Genomic DNA, 22,170 nt, shown 5'->3' with positions numbered 1-22,170 from the left:
AGCAGCTCCATAATGCATGAAATCCTAAAAAGTGTGTAATATTATAAGTATCTTTTCAATACAGGTTTCATTGCTATTATACATCAGTTTCCGTTTAGATTACCTGTTCCGATTTAATAACCTTTGATAAATTTGAAAAATTTGTCTTTCAAACAGAGCCTGTTAGTATTAATGAAGAAAATGAGGGATTTGAACATAACACACAAGTTAGGAATCAAGGAATTATAGCTTTGAGTTACCGTGACTGGGAGGTAAAGCTCTGCCTGTTGCCCCTGCATAGTTCTGACTCTGACTTCACTTTCTGTAAACCCAATGCCTAAATGTTCATTATTGTCTGCCAGGAGATTGTGAAGACCTTTGAGATTTCAGAGCCTGTGATTACTCCAAGTCAGAGGCAGCAGAAGCTGAGTGCTTGATGCTAGCTGAAGGTAATGTTTTCAATGGGATGGCTACACAGTTTTATTAACAGTTTATTTGGCAATCCAAAGTATCCTTTTTCCCCATTCCAGTGAAATTTGGATTTTTGCCTCCCTGTAGTGCCCTATTCTTAGAACTGTGTAACAGGTGAGAAAGGCATAGTGGTTCTACGTTCCCTTCTCTGGATTGATTAAATTTGTGCTGTTAAGATTTGCAGCTGAGGCTGGGCACCGTGGCTCATGCCTGTAATCCCAGCACTTTGGGAGGCTGAGGCAGGCGGATCACGAGGTCAAGAGTTCGAGACCAGCCTGACCAACATGGTGAAACCCCATCTCTACTAAAAATACAAAAATTAGCTGGGCGTGGTGGTGCACGCCTGTAATCCCAGCTACTTGGGAGGCTGAGGCAGGAGAATCGCTTGAACCTGGGAGGCGGAGGTTGCAGTGGCCGAGATCACGCCACTGCGCTCCAGTCTAGGAGACAGAGCAAGACTCCGTCTCAAAAAAAAAAAAAAAGATTTGCAGCTGAAAGAAACAGTGCAGGATTGTTCTTGGTTTGGTGGGTTTTGTTTTTGTTTTTAATAAAATATAGGGAAGGGGTCTCACTATGTTGCCCAGGCTGGTCTCAAACTCCTGGGCTCAAGGGATGCTCCCATCTCAGCCTCCCAAACTGCTGAGATTATAGGTATGAACCACTGTACCCAGCTGCTTCTTTTCCCCCCAACAAACTGGTAAATTAGATAAGTGAAATATTGAATCCTTCCATCCATGTTGTTGGTCACTGTACCATTAGATTTGCTTATTTTATAAGTACAAAGCAGAAAAGGAGGATTAGGATACAATTACCTTAGAATAATGTTGGTAAATTGGCGTTTCTAAAGTTTGTATTAGGCTATGAAAGAATTCTTCATTTTTATCAAGGGTAACATTTCTAGAAAGAAATCTTAATAATGATCTGGCATTTTGTAGTGCACACAGTTGTAGGTGGGAAGACCTAGATTCCATTGGCTATGCCCCTTACTTTATTTATTTTTGTCCCTTACTTTAAAACCTTGGGCAAATCACTTAATCTCACTCAACTTCTTTTTTTTTTTTTTTTTTTTTTTTTTTGAGACAGAGTCTTGCTCTGTCACCCAGGCTAGAGTGCAGTGGCACGATCTCAGCTCTCTGCAACCTCTGCCTCCCGGGTTCAAGCAATTCTCCTGCCTCAGCCTCCCGAGTAGCTGGGATATAGGCACCTACCGCCATGCCCGGCTAAATTTTGTATTTTTAGTACAGATGGGGTTTCACCATGTTGGTCAGGCTGGTCTCAAACTCCTGACCTCGTGATCTGCCCGCCTCGGTTTCCCAAAGTGCTGGGATTACAGACGTGAGCCACCATGCCTGGCTTCAACTTCATTTTTTTTTAATCTATAAATACATGTATAAAAATTTCAAGCTAGATCATTGCTAAGGATTTTTTTTCCAGCTCAAATTTTGTGATTTTGAGCATTAAAATAAGCTTTTTTGTACTTAATGTAAACACTTAATATGTGCTTCAATTAATTGAAATACTTTTGTTCCAAGTTGTAAAAATATTTTAAATGAAAGACGGGAATAGACCGGGTGTGGTGGCTCACGCCTGTAATCCCAGTACTTTGGGAGGCCAGGGCGGGCGGATCATGAGGTCAGGAGATTGAGACCATCCTGGCTAACACGGTGAAACCCAGGCTTTACTAAAAATACAAAAAAATTAGCCGAGCGTGGTGGCGGGCGCCTGTAGTCCCAGCTACTCAGGAGGCTGAGGCGGGAAAATGGGGTGAACCCGGGAGGCGGAGCTTGCAGTGAGCTGAGATCACGCCACTGCACTCTAGCCTGGGCAACAGAGCAAGACTCCATCTCAAAAAAAAGAAAAAAAGAAGGGAATAAATATAAGATATATAATATGGATTACCCTGGGCCCTACTCACTGAAGAGGGCTAATTGTTAGATTTCATTTATGTATATTATATGAACTTTTGGTTTATCATTTATAAACTGTTAACCAGCTATTCTTCCCCTTTTTAGGACTCAAATGGATAGCGATGTCCAAAATGGAAAGCGGCATGTATTGTATATATTGTATGATTCAACATTTTTAAAGGCAGATTGTTTTTAGTAAAATGTAGCTTTTGATAGTTAATAAATTTGTCATGGTTGTCTTTGATTAAAGGAAACTCACCACCATATTCACAAATAATTGTAGTTGCTCTTTATTTTCTAATTATTGGAGAGTGTCTCCTTTGTCTAATCCTCTCCCAGTGAAAGTTTTACTTAGGTTATTAATGCCCTGTGGACCATTATGATTCTTTTTAGTTCTTTTTTGCCACAAAGCTAGCTAGTCAACAAATAGGTTGTATCATATGAAACTGTTGTTTTTATAGGTAAAATACAGTCAAATACAAGCAATTTCCTATGATTCAGCCTCTGATTTACACACAAGAAACTATTAAATCCTCTGGCAAGCCAGGCTGGACTACTTTCCCCAGCAACACCAGCCCTGGTTCCATCTTACCAGCATGCTACTCCATGCTTCTCATCTCGGCTGTGCTTTGAAGTCTAGTCAGTTTCTTCTCCCAGTGCCCACTTTGCTATTTCATGTTTTCTCACTGCTTCCCTCCGGCATCAGGGGTAGAGGCGTCTTTTCTGTGGAAGACTCTGGGCTCCAGCGCTTCCTGCCTCCTAGGGGAGTCTGCTGTCTCAGTCATCCCCTTGACCTGTATCTGGAGTCTTCCCTTCACCTAAGCTCATCTCTCATTTAAAAAACATTACCATGACCCTCTTCAAGCTGCTATCCTATCACCTTTTTAATGAGAGTCACTTGTCTCCCCTCACGTCAGTCCGTGGCAGTGTGGCACCTCCTTCCCCGCTAATCAAGTCTGTTTTATGCCAGATTTCCTAATTCCTTTCCAAATTGTTAACTCCAGTGGATACATGGGTGTGCATTTGACACTTGGAGATCTATGCCTTGAAACTGTGTATCCTTGATGTCTGTTGCTTTCCCTGGTTCCCCTTTCATAGTCACTGTCATCATTTATGCTGACATTTACACCATGAACAGTCTGAAAACTTTGATGCCTAAACTTCTTGAAAATGTTACAGATACATGCAATCAATTGCTCACTGGACAGCATGCGGGTTATTTTAGATATGTACAAAACAGCCCTTCAAATCTTCTCCCTATGAGACCTATACTGGCGCTTTTACAACTATTTTCTCAGATGAAAGCTAAGATTGCCCCCACCCTCCAAGCCCTTACCTTAACCAGTCACTAATCCCCATCTGGTCTCTTCTCTCAGTTTGCCCAGGTTACTACCACAAACTCCAATCTGTTATCGCCTACTTCCTGTCCTTCAGGTCTCTTCTGCTTCTTCAGAACCACTTGTCATATATTACTCAGATTTCCCACTGCCTTGAAGATTGAAAAAAATCTGAACTCTTTAGTGATATTCAAAACCTTGCATGCTCAGGTTCTTTGCCTACATTGCCAGGCGTGCTTCGTCAGGACTCAACTCTAGCATTTATTTTTTTGTTAAACAACTTTATTGAAATATAATTTGCACTGGGTGCGGTGGCTCACGCCTGTAATCTCAGCACCTTGGGAGGCCGAGGCAGGCGGATCACCTGAAGTTGGGAGTTCAAGACCAGTCCATCTCTAAAAATACAAAATTAGCTGGGCGTGGTGGTGCATGCCTGTAATCCCAGTGACTCGGGAGGCTGAGGCAGGAGAATCGCTTGAACTGGGGAGGCGGGGGTTGTGGTGAACTGAGATTGTGCCATTGCGTTCCAGCCTGGGCAACAAGAGCGAAACTCTGTCTTAAAAAAAAAAAAAAAAAAAAAATTCACATGCCTACAATTTCCATGTAAATTGTATAAATCATTTTTATCTATTAATAGGGCTTAGCAACCATTACCACAATCTAATTTTTGAACATTTTTGTTCCCCTGACCCTGAACCCACTCTACCTCACCTCCTATCCTGACCTCTTACCCCTAAGCAACCACTAACATACTCTCTGTAAATCTGCCTGTTCTAGACATTGCACATAAATGGAATGATTTCCAAGTTCTTGTCTAAAGTTGCCCCCTTCATCTTTCATTTTTCTGGTTTCTACTTGTTTCAAACTTTCCTAATTTGAGAAACTTAAAAGTGGTTACATTTTGTAAACTAAGGCTATGTTGCTTTTCATTTTGTACCTTTCTGTAACTATTGAATTTTCTTTCTTTTTTTTTTTGGAGACAGAGTCTCACTCTGTCACCCAGGCTGGAGTGCAGTGGCCCAGTCTCGGCTCCTTGCAAGCTCTGTCTCCCATGTTCACGCCATTCTCCTGCCTCAGCCTCCCAAGCGGCTGGGACTACAGGCACCCGCCACCACGCCTGGCTAATTTTTTTGTATTGTTAGTAGAGACAGTGTTAGCCAGGATGGTCTTGATCTCCTGACCTTGTGATCCACCTGCCTCGGCCTCCCAAAGTGCTGGATTACAGGTGTGAGCCACTGCGCTGGCCACTGTTGATAACTTTAAAAAGTAAAAAGTACAGTTTAGAAAATTCAATAGTTACAATTCAATAGTTGGGTGGTGGGTGGATCACTTGAGGTCAGGGGTTCAAGACCAGCCTGGCCCACATGGTGAAATCCTTTCTCTATTAAAAAATACAAAATTAGCCGGGCATGGTGGTGGGCACCTGTAATCCCAGCTACTTAGGAGGCTGAGGCAGGAGAATTGCTTGAACCCAGGAGGTGGAGGTTGCACTGAGCTGAGATTAGGCCACTGCACACCAGCCTGGGCAACATAGACTCCATTTCAAAAAAATAAAATAATCAACAGTGGTTATGATGAGCTACTTTTTCTTTAAATTTCTGAACTGAAAAAAAAAAAGTTATATTTTGTTTTTTGAGATGGAGTTTCGCTCTTGTCTCCTAGGCTGGAGTGCAATGGCGTGATCTTGGCTTACTGCAACCTCTGCCTCCCAGGTTCAAGGGGTTTTCCTGCCTCAGCCTCCTGAGTAGCTGGGATTACAGGCGCCTGCCACCACTCCTGGCTAATTTTTGTATTTTTAGTAGAGACAGGGTTTCACCATATTGGCCAGGCTGGTCTCAAACTCCTGACCTCAGGTGATCCACCTGCTTCGGCCTCCCAAAGTGCGCGGATTATAGGCGTGAGCCAACACACCCGGCCATGTTATCTTTTAAAAATAAAACTCAGGCCGGGCGCGGTGGCTCAAGCCTGTAATCCCAGCACTTTGGGAGGCCGAGACGGGAGGATCACGAGGTCAGGAGATCGAGACCATCCTGGCTAACACAGTGAAACCCCGTCTCTACTAAAAAATACAAAAAAACTAGCCGGGCGAGGTGGCGGGCGCCTGTAGTCCCAGCTACTCGGGAGGCTGAGGCAGGAGAATGGCGTAGACCCGGGAGGCGGAGCTTGCAGTGAGCTGAGATCCGGCCACTGCACTCCAGCCTGGGCGACAGAGCGAGACTCCGTCTCCAAAAAAAAAAAAAAAACTCAGCCAGGCGCAGTGGTTTACGCCTGTGATCTCAGCACTTTGGGAGGCTGAGGCGGGCAGATAACGAAGTCAGGAGATGGAGACCATCCTGGCTAACATGGTGAAACCCCCTCCCTACTAAAAATACAAAAAATTAGCCTGGCATGGTGGCGGGTGCCTGTAGTCCCAGCTACTCAGGAGGTTGAGGCAGGAGAATGGCGTGAACCCGGGAGGCGGACCTTGCAGTGAGCTGAGATTGGGCCACTGCACTCCAGCCTGAGTGACAGAGCCAGAATCCGTCTCAAAAAAAATAAATAAAACTCATCACCTTCCCAAAGCCTTTCTTTTCCTCCAGGGTTTTGTTAATAGCACCGTGTTCTTACATCAGTTGTCCTGTCTGTGCTCATCTCATGTATTCACACATCTTTTCCATGGATGTCCCCAAGGGCTGGGGAGGAGCCTTATTTCTGTGCTGACAGTGGTAGAAATCAGGATGGAACTGTGGCCATGCCTTCCTCCTGTCTATGCTGCCTAAGCAGTTATCATCCAAGGTCCATTCTCAGTTCCCCATAAATTGCTGCCCTACTCTAGTCCATATTTTCAATGAAACACTTTATACTGCATAACCAGACGTGCTATTTTTTTTCTTCAGTGTTTTCTTCCCCACATGAGTTGATGAGTTGTAAACCCCTTGAAGTACAGAGGGGCTACATGCTAGAGTCATTGCTCCCTGATAGAGTTAGGGCTTAGGCTTAGGAATATGGCATCTCGTTAAATTTTAGGTGGATTGGAGAGCATAAGACACTGTTTCTGCATAATTCTAACAGGCTTGTACACCCTCTGCTATATTTACTCCTACAGAGAGGGAGCCATGCCTCTTTGGTCAAGATCAACTCAGAGGCTGTGAAATTGTAGGTTTCTGGATTTCTAGAAAAGTGTTGGGATTAGTAGTGTTAAAAGAATGATGACAAGCACAGCGAAGGATGAAGGTGTGTGAGATAAGACTTTTCAGAGTCGGAGGCGGAGATTTAAAAATGGCTACCTTTTTTTTTCTTTTTTTTTTTTTTTTTGTTAGACAGAGCCTTGCTCTGTCCCCCAGGGTGAAGTGCAGTGGCCAGATCTCAGCTCACTGTAACCTCTGCCTCCTGTGTTCAACCGATTGTCCTGCCTTGGATTCCCGAGTAGCTGGGATTACAGGCGCAAGCCACCACGCCCGTCTAATTTTTTTGTATTTTTAGTAGAGATGGGGTTTTACCTTGTTGGCCAGGCTGGTCTTGAACTCCTGACCTTAAGTGATAACGCTTGCCTCAGCCTCTCAAAGTGCTGGAATTATAGGTGCGCCCAGCCCAAAGTTTTTTGATAGGAGTCTGTTTTCCCTCTCCTTGGATTTAAGCTGGTCTTGGTGACTTATGTGACCAGTAGAATACAGAAGCGATGTTCTGGGACTTGGGAGGCTAAGTCATAAGAAGCCTTCTAGCTTCCAACAGGCCTCTTGGAATACACAGTCGTAGAGTCGTGAGTCACTGAATAATAAGTCCAACTACTGCGTGGCACTGAGACTACATGGAGAGCTGCAAATGAGAGAAGGGCCAGGGAGGCCCAGCTTTCTAGCCTTCCCTGACAAGGGCATGTAGAGAAGCCATCTTGGACCCTCCAGATGAGCCCAGTCATCACCTGAATATCCCCAGGCAGCTCTGGTGGTGCCTCATGGGACAGAGGCAGTTGAGCTCTGTCAGATTTCCTGACATAGAATTGTGAGATAAAGTGGTGGTTGCTTTAAGTCACTAAGTTTTAGAGTTGTTACACAGCCAGCTGAAACACTTGGAATTACTGTGCTTGTGGCTTTACTTTTTATTTTTGCCAGTTTGATGCACTTAAAGAAAACCAGGGAGTATATGATTTTATTGCATTAATGACTATAAAAGTATGCTAGTCTAAAAAATACAAAATAATTTAAACCTTATTTTTTTCTAGTTGACTTCTCAAAAATGGTGGCGTACTCAAGAGCTCCCTTCAGAGCGGTTTCTGAATTTTACCCTCTTTTTTTGATTTCTCCATCAGAATCATCACTTTTCTAAGTGATTTCTGGTAAGGTTGCAAAATTGGATAAGCTGTGATGCATTCAAACTTTCACATTCTCTTTTTCCACTTGAGATTTTAGGAAAGATAGAATGGGGCTGGAGCACTTCTGAGCATATCTTTGCTCTGTGAGTTCTCCCTTAGATCATTCGGTCTTGATGTCCTTTCATCTGTTCCTTTGTCCATGTCTCCTTGTGCTTATTGGTTTCAGTTTTGTGTGTTTTCTGGATAGTTTCATGCTTTCCATCCTTTTCCAGTGTTAGTATTTTAGGGGAAAGTATTTCACTGGGAATTCTTTGAGGGAACAGTCAGTATTTGTGGTCCCTGAGGCCTCTGGCTCATTCAGCCTGTTATGTGTTTTTCTTTATGTGACTCAGTTTCCTCTCAGGCACTAGAGAGTCCCATTTTTTAGCATCTTCTGTTTTCTTACTTTGTGGTCTCTTTTCCTCTTCCTCTATTTTAGTTTCCCATTTTGGAACCATATTGTATTTCCATGCTTCTCCCATTGTCATTTCTTGATACTATTGATAGTAGTATGCCTCTGCTTTAGCAAACAGGAAGTCAAAAGACAAGGCCTTAAGTTTATGAAGTGTTTCATTCTCCTGCTGAAACTTGTGGACTAACAGTTTCCTCACTTCTGAAGAATGGACACCACCTAGACCGGGCGTGGTGGCTCACGCCTGTAATCCCAGCACTTTGGGAGGCCAAGGCGGGTGGATCCTGAGGTCAGGAGTTTGAGACCAGCCTGGCCAATATGGTGAAACCCTGTCTCTACTAAAAATACAAAAATTAGCCAGGCATGGTGGTGCACACCTTTAGTCCCAGCTGCTTGGGAAGCTGAGGCAGGAGAATAGCTTGAACCTGAGAGGTGGAGGTTGCAGTGAGCCAAGATCACACCACTGCATTCTGGCCTGGGTGACAGAGCAAGACTATGTCTCCAAAAAAAAAAAAGAATGGACACCACCTAAACCCTTATGAAGGGGAAGTATTAGAACATTTTAAGTTGGATGTCCTTTATTCTATTTCCATGGTACAGATCTCAAACTCCTACACCATGTCCCAGTTAGGGACACTTTTTTTTCTTAGATGGAGTCTTGCAGTGGTATGATCTCGGCTCACTGCACCTTCGCCTCCTGGGTTCAAGCGATTCTCCTGCCTCAGCCTCCTGAGTAGCTGGGACTACAGATATGTGCCACCATGCCCAGCTAATTTTTGTAATTTTTAGTAGAGACAAGGTTTCACTATGTTGGCCAGGATGGTCTCGAACTCCTGACCTCAAGTGATCCGCCCACCTCAGCCTCCCAAAGTGCTGGGATTGCAGGTGTGAGCCACCGCGCCCAGCCCAGTTAGGGATAGTTAACCTTGTTTCATGTCTTCCTCTTCATACCTTCTACCCTCTCCTCCCGCAGTGTTCCCTCCTACCTGAGGACTTTGCCTTAGCCTTCCCTGAGGAATCAGAAGCAGTCCCTCAGGAGTTCCTCCCTCCCTGCTGCCAGAACCACCACATTGCCTCTGTCCCAACTCTGCCTTCCTGCCTTTACAGAGGAAACACTGCCCCTACGCCTTTCCAATGCCAAGCCTTCCACCTGTGCTTGTTGAGCTTCGAGACTCAATTTTGCAATTATCAGATTCCCTTTCCTCAAAATCTCCCTGCTGCTGGATCACTCCCTTCCACAGAAAAAGAGGCTTCAGTATATGTAGAAACCTCCGGTTTTTACCTGCCTTTTTTACTCCTCTTCACAAGATAATTTGAGGAGTTACCTGTGATTCCTCTCCATTTTCTCACCTCACCTTTTCTCCTCCATCCACTTTTGCTGGGTTTTCATCCGCCACCCCTCTCCCCCGACTACTTCACTGACTGCTCTTGTCTAGGTCATCAGTGTTTTTGTTGTTGTTGTTTTGAGATAGAGTTTTGCTCTGTCACCAGGCTGGAGTGCAGTGGTGCCATCTCGGCTCACTGCAACCTCTGCCTCCCAGGTTCAAGCGATTCCCCTGCTTTAGCTTCCTGAGTAGCTGGGACTCCTAGGGTCTTATGTAGACCACTTTTTGATTTCAGCTTAAAAGTCACTCCCTCAGACCTTCCACAAACTCAGAGAAAACCTCATCCTCCCATGACATTTATGGCAATTTATGCTGTTTGTCTAATATCAATGCTCCTCACTAGACTAAGCACCCCTTTGAGGGTGCAGGGGGTGGCTATTCTCTGTTCAGTGCTGTCCAGCCAGCACCACTGGTGCTCACTGAACCAAATGCTGAACTAAACAGGCAGAGGGCACTTTCTCTCCAAACACTTGGGCCCTTTCTACCTCAGGGATAAGTTTTTTATGATGATGATGATGATTGGCTCCAAACTTCAAGGTAAATGTATTTCCTCACTTTAATCTTCTTTACTAGTGGGGAATAGGAACCTACTGCAATCTGAGGGCCTTGAGTATTTTTAGCCCAGGCCAATCTAGAAGATCAAAAAGATAAATTATACTAGGATTTGGAGAAAGGTTTCAGGAAACATGCTGTAGTATGAATTATATTAGGGAGTTGATTTGGGATACCATTTCCATATATAGCAGAAGGCATTTCTCTCTGCCAACAGGCAGGACTCTATGGTATGTTTAACTTCTGTCTTTGCCTGAAGGAAGGAAGGAATGCACTCTGATAAAAGAATAAACAAAGAGCCATATTTTGTTTGAGGTTAAAACTGTCAGAAGTACCTTTATTTTAACACTGGACAGGGAAGACCATATTGCTATTTCAAATATCACAAACTACTGTTTTTGTATATTATTGCTAGGACAAAGAACTTAGCTTTGATGAGAAAAGTTTTCAAAGTTGGTAAGTACAAGAAAACAAGCAAAAGTTGGTATGTACATTTTAAGTGCAGTTATGTGCAAAGTTATTAGTAAGCAATATAATTTATAAGCTGTCATTAATTTCCAACAACAGCTATCTAACATCTTTCATGATTCTTGTCAAAGGTTTACATTTTAAACTGGTAATAAAACTGGATGACAAAATTTTAAAAAATTTAATGCAGAAAAATATAGCTGAGAAATGTGTTACTTAGGATAGAGCACAGTCCTGTTTAAGCATCCTGGAGACCTCTTCTTAATCTGATTAGTTAGCAAATAGGTTCTATGTTTAACAACCTGGGTTATAAATATTTTGTTTTCTTTGGCTTCTCTTAGCAAAATAAGGGAAAATTTTTTTGTTTTTGTTTTTTTTTGAGATGGAGTCTCGCTCTGTCGCCCAGGCTGGAGTGCAGTGGCCGGATCTTAGCTCACTGCAAGCTCCGCCTCCCGGGTTTACGCCATTCTCCTGCCTCAGCCTCCCGAGTAGCTGGGACTACAGGCGCCCGCCACCTCGCCCGGCTAGTGTTTTGTATTTTTTTTAGTAGAGATGGGGTTTCACCGTGTTAGCCAGGATGGTCTCGATCTCCTGACCTCGTGATCCACCCGTCTCAGCCTCCCAAAGTGCTGGGATTACAGGCTTGAGCCACCGCGCCCGGCCAATAAGGGAAAGATTTTGTAAGATAGAACTAGAAAAAAAACAAAAGACTGTTTGTCTGGTAAGTATTAATAAAGCTAATTTCTTAAAAAGACAGACTCATAATACAGTTTTATATTTTTCTTTTCTAAGAGCTTCTTATATTGTTTCCATAGCAACATTTATTGAGTTTACTATACACTAGGCATTACACTATGAATGTAAATTGATTATTTTACTTAGCCTTCCAAACAATCTTGTGAGATAGGTCTTTATTATCCCCTAATCTTAGCAAAGGGACCGAGGCTATTAGAGGTTTCATGACTTGTCAAAGGCCCCAGGAGTAGTTTCAGAGTCAAGATATGTGCCTACATGACTCCAGAGCTCATCATTTTCATCCTTGGGCTACACTCATTCCCAGAGAGCTGAATATTCTCTTGCCCAAAATAGCAGGAAAATAATACCTACTGTTCCTCTGCACTCAGCCTCAACCATTCTGAGTCTGTCACCAAAGATTCATATTCTGTTTGTTGATCTTTCGCTAGTCCCCTGTTCCACTTCCTCATAGCACCTTGAGTCACTGCCTCATGCTGCTCTGACACCTTTGGCTTCCACCACTGCCCTATCAATTGCCAGCTTTACATACATCTTTGCTCCTCTCTCTCCAACTCTGTGTCTGCTCTCCCATGTTCTAATCACTCATTCTCTATTCTGCAAAGCACTGTTTTCCAGACATTAAAGTTTCTGACCCTTTCAGACTTTCAGTTACCTACTGTTGATCCTTCAGGATGCCTTGAGCTGATTTCTAAGACAACCAGAAGCAGTCAGAAGCTTTTCTGTGTGTCATCACTATCATAGACTGACACTACTGTGAGGCATTATGTGAAGACATAGTATGGTTGACAGGGAATGGGCTTTGCTCAGTGTAAGCTGGGCTAAATGGTCAGAGAGAGAAGCTAAAAGGGGCTGTGTTTCAACAGACACAGGCATCCCATCTCAGTGCAGAGAAAACGTAAAAGGCAATGAGAGCATCTGATTTGCTTTTCTTCGGCAAATATATTGAGTATTCTCCATGCAAATGGAATCAGTGTAAACCCTTGGAAAGGATCCTGTATGCATACTCACAGTAGTTGGAGAAGGCTGGATGAGTGGGCAGTCGACTCAGTCATGTGGCCTCATCATCACTTAGCTGGGGTGTCACTCAGCTAAATACTAATGCTGTGGAGGTTTTAGCTTTAACACACCTTAATATATTTTTAGTCACATTTTATGTTCATAACTGGTCATTAAAGATAGGAAGCTGGCCGGGCATGGTGGCTCATGCCTGTAATCCCAGCACTTTGGGAGGCTGAGGCAGGTGGATCACGAGGTCAGGAGTTCGAGACCAGCCTGGGCAATATGGTGAAACCCCATCTCTACTAATAAATACAAAAATTAGCTGGGCATGGTGGTGCGTGGATATTAACAAGGCTGTATCCTGCTACCTTGCTCTAATTGGCCATTAGTTCCAGGAAGCTTTTTTTGTGTTTCTTTGGGATTTTCCATATAGACAATCATATAATCTGTAAACAAAGACAGTTTAGTTCCTTCCTAATCTATATACCTTTGTTTCCTTTTCTAGTCTTAGTACATTCGCTAGGACTTCTGCAAGACATTGAATAGAAATGGTGAGAGAGGACATCCTTGCCTTGTTCCTGATTCAGATCAGGAGATGTAAGATCATTTTTCAGGAGAAACCACCTAGTTTCTTACCATTAAGTATGATGTTAGCTGTTAAGACTTTAGTAGATATTCTTAAGTTGAGGCAGTTCTCCTGAATTTTAGTTTGCTGAATATTTATCATGAATGGGTATTGAATTTTGTCAAATGCTATTTCCATATCTATTGATATGATCATATGACTTTCTTTCTGATTTGAGGTGATGGGCTGCATTAATTGCTTTTCTAATATCGAACCAGTCTTGCATACCTGGAGTAAATCCTACTTGGTGGTGGTGTATAATTCTTCCTATACATTGTCAGATTTGCTTTTGGAATTAGAATAATGTTGGCCTCACAGAATGAGTCAGAGAGTATCCCCTTTGCTTCTACTTTCTGGAAGAGACTATAGAAAACTGGTATAATTTCTTCCACAAATGTTAAGTAGAATCTACTAGTGAACCCATCTGTGCTTGGTGATTCTGTTTTCAGTCATTAATTATTTATTAAATGTCTTTAATAGATATAGACCTATTCAGATGATCTTTTTCTTCTTTGGTGAGTTTTGGCAGATTCTTTTAAGGAATCCATCAATTTTCTCTAGGTGGTCATATTTGTGGGCACAGAGTTTTAATTATATCCCCCTTTATTATTCATGGATAATAGAAAATAAAGGTCCATGGATCAGTAGTGATGGTCCCTCTTTCACTTCTGATACTGGTAACTAGTCTTTTCTCTTTCCTTAACCTTACTAGAGGTTAATCAATTTTATTTCACAGAACCAGCTTTTGGGTTCACTGATTTTCTGTACCAATTTCCCCTATTTAATTTCTTTGATTTCTACTCCAATTATCATTATTTTTTTCTGCTTATTTGGGATTTGGTCGTTTTCTAGTCTTCAAAGGTAGAATCTTGATTTTAGATCTCCTTTTTAAAGAATGCATTCACTGCTATAAATTTCCCTCTAAACGCTGCTTTTGCTAAATCCCACAAATTTTAAGTTGTGGTTTCATTTTCATTTAGTTCAATATATTTCTTTTTTTCTTTTTCTTTTTTCTTTTTTTGTGATGAAGTCTCGCTCTTGTACCCCAGGCTGGAGTACAATGGCGTGATCTCCGCTCACTGCAACCTCCGCCTCCCAGGTTCAAGAGATTCTTTTGCCTCAGCCTCCCAAGTAGCTGGGATTACAGGTGGCTGCCATCATGCCTGGCTAATTTTTGTATTTTTAGTAGAGACGGGGTTTCATCATGTTGGCCAGGCTGGTCTTGAACTCCTGACCTTAGGTCATCTGACCACCTTAGCCTCCCAAAATATGGGGATTATAGGCGTGAGCCCCCACGCCCAGCCTAGTTCAATGTATTTCAAAATCTCTCCTGAGACTTATTCTTTCACACAAGCATTATTTATAAGTGTGTTGTTTAATCTCCAAGTGTGTTGGAATTTTCCAGCTGTCGTTTTTTTTTTTCTCTTTTTTTTTTTTTTTTGAGGCGGAGTCTCGCTCTGTCGCCCAGGCTGGAGTGCAGTGGCGCGATCTCGGCTCACTGCAAGCTCCGCCTCCCGGGTTCATGCCATTCTCCTGCCTCAGCCTCCCGAGTAGCTGGGACTACAGGCGCCGCCACCACGCCCGGCTAATTTTTTTGTATTTTTAGTGGAGACGGGGTTTCATTGTGTTAGCCAGGATGGTCTTGATCTCCTGACCTCGTGATCCGCCCGTCTCGGCCTCCCAAAGTGCTGGGATTACAGGCTTGAGCCACCGTTTTTTTTTCTTTTTTGAGACAGGGTCTTGCTAAGTTGCCCAGGCTGGGCACAAGTGATTCTCTGCCTCACTCTTCCAAGTAGGTGGAATTATAGGCAAACACCACTGTGCACGGCTAATGTTATTAATTTCTAGTTCAATTCAATCATTGTGGTCTGAAAGCAGACACTGCAGGTTTTCTAGTCTTTAAAACGTGTTGAGCTGATTTTTTTATGGTCCAGAATGTGGTCTACTTTGGTGAACGTTGTGAGTTTGAGAAGAAACTTTCAGCAGAAGAATTCTACTGATGTCAACTAGATCTACTTGATTGATGATGTTATTTGATTCAACTATGTTTTTACTGATTTTCTTCCTGGTAGATGCATCAATTACTGACAGAGGGGTGTTGAAGTCTCCTACTATAATAGTGGATTCAACTATTTCTCCTTGTAGTTTTACGAGTTTTTGCCTGATGTAGTTTACCACTCTGTTGGATGGTGTACCCACATAAAGGATTGTTATGCCTTCTTAGAGAATAGACCTCTTTATCTTATATAATGCCCTTATTTCTAATTTTCTTTGCTGTGAAGTCTTTTTTTCTGAAATTAATATCGCTATTCTATGTTTCTTTTAATTAGTGCTAGCATGGTATAACCTTCCTCATTTATTTACTTATTTTGAAACAGGGTCTCTGTTGGCCACACTGGCCGTCAGAGGCGTGATCATGGCTCACAGCAAGCTAAACCTCCTGTGCTCAAGTGGTCCTCCCATGTCAGCCTCCCAAGTAGCTGGCACTACAGGCACATACCACCAGGCCCAGCTAAAAACATTCCTTTTTTTTGTAGAGACAGGGTCTTGCTATATTGCCAGGGTCTTGAACCCCTGGCCTCAAGCAATCCTCCTCCTTGGCCTCCCAAAGTGCTGAGATTATAGGCATAAGCCACCATGTCTGGCCCATCCTTCTACTTTTAATCGAAATGTGTCTTTAAATTTAAGGTGGTTTTCTTGTACACAACATATAGCTGGGTCTTGTTTTGCTTATTCATGCTGACAGTCTGTTTTTTAAATGGTGTCTTGAGATCACTGACATTTAAAGTGATTATTGATATAGTTGGATTAATATTTGCCACGTTACTTTTTTTTTTTTTTTTTTTTTGAGACACAGGCTCATTCTGTTGCCCAGGCTGGAGTGCAGTGGTGCAATCTCGGCTCACTGCAACCTCCGCCTCCTGGGTTCAAGCGATTCTCCTGCCTCAGCCTCCCAAGTAGCTGGGATTACAGGTGTGCACCACCATGCCCGGCTAATTTTTGTATTTTTAGTAGAGAAGAGGTTTCACCATGTTAGCCAGGCTAGTCTTGAACTTCTGGCCTCAAGTGATCCACCCACTTTTGCAGATCAGAGTGGCGGGAGAAAGGTAGGGAAAGGAGCAGGTCTTCTTTAAGGCCAGAAGGCTCTGCATAGCTTCGGGGAGAAAGCTGAAGGCAGCTGTTCTCTAACCCTGAGGCAGAGGGCAAGGAGTATGTGCAAGGGAGAGAAGGGGAAGTTATCTTGATCAGGCTTGTGTGTTTGATGTTGTCCAGGAACTGACCTTTGAATATTGGCACAACGTTCCCAGAAAGGGGAACAATAAATGTTAATTACCCACAGATTGTGTTTGCTTCAGGATTTTGGCATTGTACCTGCACTGAATAAAAGCAAGCAGCTCCAGCTTCTCGGGGCTGCACTCTGGCCACTTGAGCCGGGCAGTCCACTAGCTGCTCTTACACTGCATGCCTGTGTCTGAGTACTCATTTCATCTGTTGGTCAGCCAGGGTCTGCGGGACAGACCTGGCATACATTAGTTTCCCAAAGTGTTGATATTACAGGCTTGAGCCACCGTGCCTGGCCCAGTTACTATTTTCTTTTTTCTGCTCTTGTTCTTTTTTTTTTTTTTTTCTTTTTTTGTTCCACTCTTTCCACTCTTTTTCAGCTTTTATTTTTTATTATTTTTTATTATTTTATTTAATTTTATTTTTTTGAGACAGAGTCTCACTCCGTTGCCCAGGCTGGAGTGCAGTGACATGATCTCGGTTCACTGAAACCTCTGTCTCCTGGGTTCAAGTGATTTCTCATGCCTCAGCCTCCCAAGTAGCTGGGATTACAGACGTGTGCTATCATGCCTGGCTAAATTTTTTCATTTTTAGAAGAGATGGGGTTTCACCATGTTGGCCAAGCTGGTCTTGAACTCCTGACCTAAGGTGATCCGCCTGCCTCGGCTTCCTAAAGTGCTAGGATTACAGATGTGAGCCACTGTGCCTGGCCTGCCTCTTCGGGTTTTAAGTTAAGCATTGAATATGATTTGAGTTTTTCTCCTCATTTAGTCTATCAAATGTTTTTGCTTTTTAATTTAAAATTTATTTTCATTTATTTTTTAACTTTTTATTTCCATAGTTTAAATGGTTGCCCTTGAGTTTGCAATATAAATTTTTTTTTTTTTTTTTTTTTTTTTTTTTTTTTTTTGAGACGGAGTCTCGCTCTGTCACCCAGGCTGGAGTGCAGTGGCGCGATCTCAGCTCACTGCAAGCTCCGCCTCCTGGGTTCACACCATTCTGCCTCAGCCTCCCGAGCAGCTGGGATTACAGGCGCCCACCACACGCCCGGCTAAGTTTTTGCATTTTTAGTAGAGATGGGGTTTCACCACTCTGGCCAGGCTTGTCTCGAACTCCTGGCCTCAGGTGATCTGCCTGCCTCGGCCTCCCAAAGTGCTGGGATTACAGGTGTGAGCCACCATGCCTGGCCCATATACAAGTTGTTATTATTATTTGTGGTCAACTGCTGTTAGATCAATTAAGGTTAAAAACATTTTTACCTCCACTTATTCCTTCTCTAATGCTCTTCCTTTCTTTATGCAGATCTGAATTTCTGAGCCACATTATTTGCCATCTTTTTTTTGGGGACAGTCTCACTCTGTTGCCCAGGCTGGAGTGCAGTGGCACCATCTCTGTTCACTGCAACCTCTAACTCCCAGGTTCAAGTGATTCTTGCCTCAGCCTCCCAAGTAGCTGGGATTACAGGTGTGTGCTACCACGATGCCCCGCTAATTTTTTGCATTTTTAGTAGAGACAGGGTTTCATCATGTTGGCCAGGCTGGTCTCAAAGTCCTGAGCTCAGGTAATCCACCTGCCTCAGCCTTCCAAAGTGCTAGGATTACAGGCGTGAGCCACTGCGCCTGGCCTATTTGCCTTCTCTCTGAAGAATTTCTTCAACATTTCTTAGAAAGCAGGTCTACTGGCAACAAATTCCCTCCATTTTTGTCTGAGATAGTCTTCCCTTTCACTTTTTAAGGATAATTTCTCTGGATATAGAATTCTAGGCTGTTTTTTGTTCTTTCAATATTTTTTAAATACTTCACTCTCCTCTCTCCTGGCTTCCATGGTTTCTGAAGAGAGGTGTGATGTAATTCTTATTGTTGCTCCTCTATAGGAAAGGTCTTTTTTTTCCTCTGGTTTCTTTCAAGATTTTGTGTCTTTGATTTCTGCTGGCTTGTATATGATACACCTGTGTAGACTTTTTGGCATTTATGCCTGCTTGGTGTATTCTGTACTGTTGTAGTTTTAAAATTCAAATTAATTAGGGCTTGGCGCGGTAGCTCACGCCTGTAATCCCAGCACTTTGGGAGGCTGAGGCAGGCAGATCACCTGAGGTCAGGAGTTTGAGACCAGCCTGACCAACATGGAGAAAGCCCATCTCTACCAAAAATACAAAATTAGCTGGGTGTGGTGGCACATGCCTGTAATCCCAGCTACTTGGGAAGCTGAGGCAGAAGAATCACTTGAACCCTGGAGCCCAGATTGCACTATTGCACTGCAGCCTGGGCAACAAGAGTGAAACTCTGTCTCAAAAAATAAATAAATAAAATTCAAATTTATTTAAATAAAACAAAAAAATTTAGTTCCCCAGTCACACTAGCTACATTTTAGGTGCTCAACAGCCACATGTGGCTAGTATCTATTACACTGGATGGCCAGGTCCAGACAGTTGAGGAAAGGAGATCAATCTAGGGCTCCTGACAGTGAGTGGCCTGCAGAGAAAAGCACCTCCTGGACTCTGCTGGCACCTGAGGCACCCTGCTGCTCCCGTTCACCTCCCTGCCTTTGCTCATACAACCCAATCCTGCTTCCTGAAGTGTCCCTCCTCTCTGTCCTCAGATTATCGTTATTTTACCCTTTTTTCTCTGCCTTAACTTAGGTCCCACCTACTTACAAACCTTTAGAAGGAAAGGAGAATGTGTTTTACTTTATTATGTTTAAGAAACATGATCTAAGCCTGTCCTCACCATGCAAAGATCCTTCACATCACCAGGGCCTAGTGCCGAGCCTCACACTTGTGCTTTGTAGACTCAATATTACATCTGAGAACATAAAAAATGTTAATGGGGGCCGGGCGCAGTGGCTCACGCCTGTAATCCCAACAGGACTGGGAGGCCGAGGTGGGGGTATCATGAGGTCAGGAGTTTGAGACCAGCCTGGCCAACACAGTGAAACCCTCTCTACTAAAAATACAAAAATCAGCTGGGCGTGGTGGGGCATGCGCCTGTAATCCAAGCTACCCAGGAGGCTGAGACAAGAGAATTGCTCAAATTTGGGAGGCGGAGGTTGCCACTGCACTCCACCCTGGGTGATGAGAGTGAAAGTCCATCTCAAAAAAAAAAAAAGTTAATGGAACTGAAAAATTTTTCCGTCACCATTTTATTCTGTCAAGTAAGAATATGAAAAGCAGACAACTGTCTATTGCTAGCATCTCACGACATTCTAATGGTGTCCTCCGTTTTCCCCCAAAAGGGGGAAACTACATGAAGCTAATTTTTTTTTTTTTCATGGAAGACAAAAAAGTTGCCTCTGACCTTCAGCAAAGCAGACATTTAGGAACTCACACAGCTCCAAATCTAGTATTTGTTTATCTCTTTTCCATTTCAATTTCTTTTATCTTTATTACCTTTTCTCACTCCAAATGTCCGTTACTAGTTGTTTAACCTTGGGTAGTTAATTAGCCTCTCTGATCTACATTTCTTGTGAAATTGCTACAAGGATTAAAGGAGTTAACACATATGCTGGCTGGGCACAGTGGCACGGTGGCTCACGCCTGTAATTCCAGCACTTTGGACGGCCAAAGCAGGCTGAGCTCCCATGCTCAGGAGTTTGAGACTTGCCTGGGCAACATGATGAAACCCCGTCTCTATTAAAAATGCAAAAACTAGCCAGGCATGGTGGTGTGCACTTGTTATCTCAGCTACTCAGTAGGCTGAGGTGGGATGATCACTTGAGCCTAGGAGGTTGAGACTGAAGTAAGCTTTGCTTGTGGCACCACACTCTAGCCTGGGTGACAGTGAGACTGCCTCAAAAAGAAAAGAGAAGCCAGGCGCGGTGGCTCATGACTGTAATCCCAGCACTTTGGGAGGGTGAGACGGGAGGATCACCTGAGGTCAGGAGTTTGAGACCAGCCTGGCCAACATGGTGAAACCCCATCTCTACTAAAAATAAAAAATTAACTGGGTGTGGTGGTTCACGCCTGTAATCCCGGTTGCTCGGGAGGCTGAGTCATGAGAACTGCTTGAACCCAAGAGGCAGAGGTTGCAGTGAGCCAAGCAAGATCATGCCACTGCACTCCGGTCTGGGCAAGAGTCAGACTCTGTCTCAAAAAAAAAAAAAAAAAAAAAAAAAGAAAGAAAAAGAAAAACAACACATATGCCTAGGACTTTGGACATTCTCATTATTTTTCAAGGCTGGCATGTCTTGAAGTGCCCTGGCAGAGGTTAGTGTAGGACTTAGCATAAGGTTGAGGCTTTAAAGGGACGGAAGTGAAGTGGGACAGGAATATTAAGACCAAAAAGCCTCCCGGTCCACCTTCTGTCCAGAGCATATTCTGCTCTCTTTCTGATGCATTTCACAGGCTTTCTTTTGTTCAAAATGAGAGCTGGTCTGGGAAAGGGCTGGGAATAGTCAAATCTGCCATAAAGAACAAAATGGATGAAGCTTGACTTAAGAACATGAATACTGAGACATAGCATGCAGCTTTCAAGTCTAAGAAGTTAGAGGAACCCCTGAGAAACTGCTGGATATTACATGGCCACTCCTTAGGTACCATCCGATTGAGGGAGGCACAAGTGATGCTTGGCAGTATTAACAAGTCACCAGGCCACCAAGAAACCTCCTCCAGCTAGGTACATATCCAACACAGGCCCTTCGGGTCAAGAATGTCGAAACTCACCTCAACAGTTTATTTCTATTTCTCTGGGTTTCATGATTTCACTTTTTAAAACATACCACTTTAAAAAAATATTGCATAATCAGCTTTATTGTTGACCGGGAAAACTATGAGGACAGACGGGCTTAAATTATCTGTGCACACAGAGGGAAAGATAAGGCATATTACCTTGCTGGAACTCATTTTTATATTTTGCCCTAGACTGTCATTCCTTAAGAAATCTTCCTTAAAATAGTGGTTGCAAAATGCAGGCCCATGGGCTGGATTCAGCCTATAAAATTGTTTTGTTTGGCCTGTAGAGTAAAAAAAAAAAAAATCTGTATTTCCAGCATCTCTTATCAAAAGTTTTATGTCGCACTGGACTTAGTGGCACCAGACAGCAACTAGCTTTGATAGTTGTTTCCTTTAAAAAGCCGTTAAGTGTTCTTTAATTTGGGAACCCTTGCCATTCACGGAATACCTGCTTGTGTTCTTGTATTCATGGGCACTGGAGTGCGTGCCAGCTGGTCTGGAAGCAGTTCCAGCAAGTCACCTACACGGTGGCCAGGGGCGGCCTGAGAGGGCAACTTTCAATCCGGACCCGCCGGAAATCACTTTGGGATAATCACAACCTCCGGTCCTCAGTTTCCTTATGGTGGCCAGGGGCGGCCTGAGAGGGTAACTTTCAATCCGGACCCGCTGGAAATGACTTTGGGATAATCACAACCTCCTGTCCTCAGTTTCCTTACCTGTGAAATGGGGCTGATAGCGCATAGCTGTGGGAAGCACTGGCCCAAACGCAGGGCTTGGGGGCACGACCACGATCCCCGCCCTCGAGTCCCCGCGCCAGGCCTCGCTCTCCACCCCTCCCGCCGCGGGCCCCCGCGCTTCGCGGAGGTCGGCCCCGGGCGCCGAGAGGCGTGGTCGGCCCAAGCGGACCCTCGCGGCGGCCATGGCGTCGGTGGTGGAATACAAGGGCCTCAGAGCCGGCTACCACTGCGGCTACTGCGACTCCAAGGAGGGCAAAGCGTCCTGCG

The 22,170-nt window shown here is 43.7% G+C and overlaps 2 protein-coding genes and 2 long non-coding RNA genes across 4 annotated transcripts in view; 2 read left to right on the top strand and 2 right to left on the bottom strand.

Moving 5' to 3' along the window:
- The window catches only part of NSMCE4A (NSE4 homolog A, SMC5-SMC6 complex component), an 18,676-nt gene extending 16,045 nt beyond the window's left edge, over positions 1–2,631 (top strand). Inside the window, exons 9-11 of the mRNA XM_050804584.1 lie at positions 157–251; positions 342–428; positions 2,463–2,631. Of these exons, the coding sequence (XP_050660541.1) occupies positions 157–251; positions 342–416 (170 nt within the window). The 3' untranslated portion in view covers positions 417–428; positions 2,463–2,631. The remainder of the gene's footprint in view (positions 1–156; positions 252–341; positions 429–2,462) is intronic.
- On the bottom strand, positions 2,624–22,084 carry LOC126962902 (uncharacterized). The gene is made up of 2 exons (XR_007728853.1): positions 21,883–22,084; positions 2,624–4,250 (listed from the first exon to the last, which is right to left on the bottom strand). It is a non-coding gene; the product is annotated as an uncharacterized LOC126962902 (long non-coding RNA).
- Positions 7,150–10,142, bottom strand: LOC126962907 (uncharacterized). The gene is made up of 2 exons (XR_007728860.1): positions 9,392–10,142; positions 7,150–8,677 (listed from the first exon to the last, which is right to left on the bottom strand). It is a non-coding gene; the product is annotated as an uncharacterized LOC126962907 (long non-coding RNA).
- The window catches only part of ATE1 (arginyltransferase 1), a 186,943-nt gene continuing 186,797 nt past the window's right edge, over positions 22,025–22,170 (top strand). The window contains exon 1 of the mRNA XM_050804581.1: positions 22,025–22,170. Coding sequence (XP_050660538.1) covers positions 22,086–22,170 — 85 coding nt within the window. The 5' untranslated portion in view covers positions 22,025–22,085.

The sequence above is a fragment of the Macaca thibetana genome, chromosome 9, assembly GCF_024542745.1.
Source record: "Macaca thibetana thibetana isolate TM-01 chromosome 9, ASM2454274v1, whole genome shotgun sequence".
Lineage (NCBI taxonomy): Eukaryota > Metazoa > Chordata > Mammalia > Primates > Cercopithecidae > Macaca > Macaca thibetana.
The sequence above is the reverse complement of the archived record's forward strand: the minus strand, read 5'-3'. Positions and strand labels throughout refer to the sequence as shown.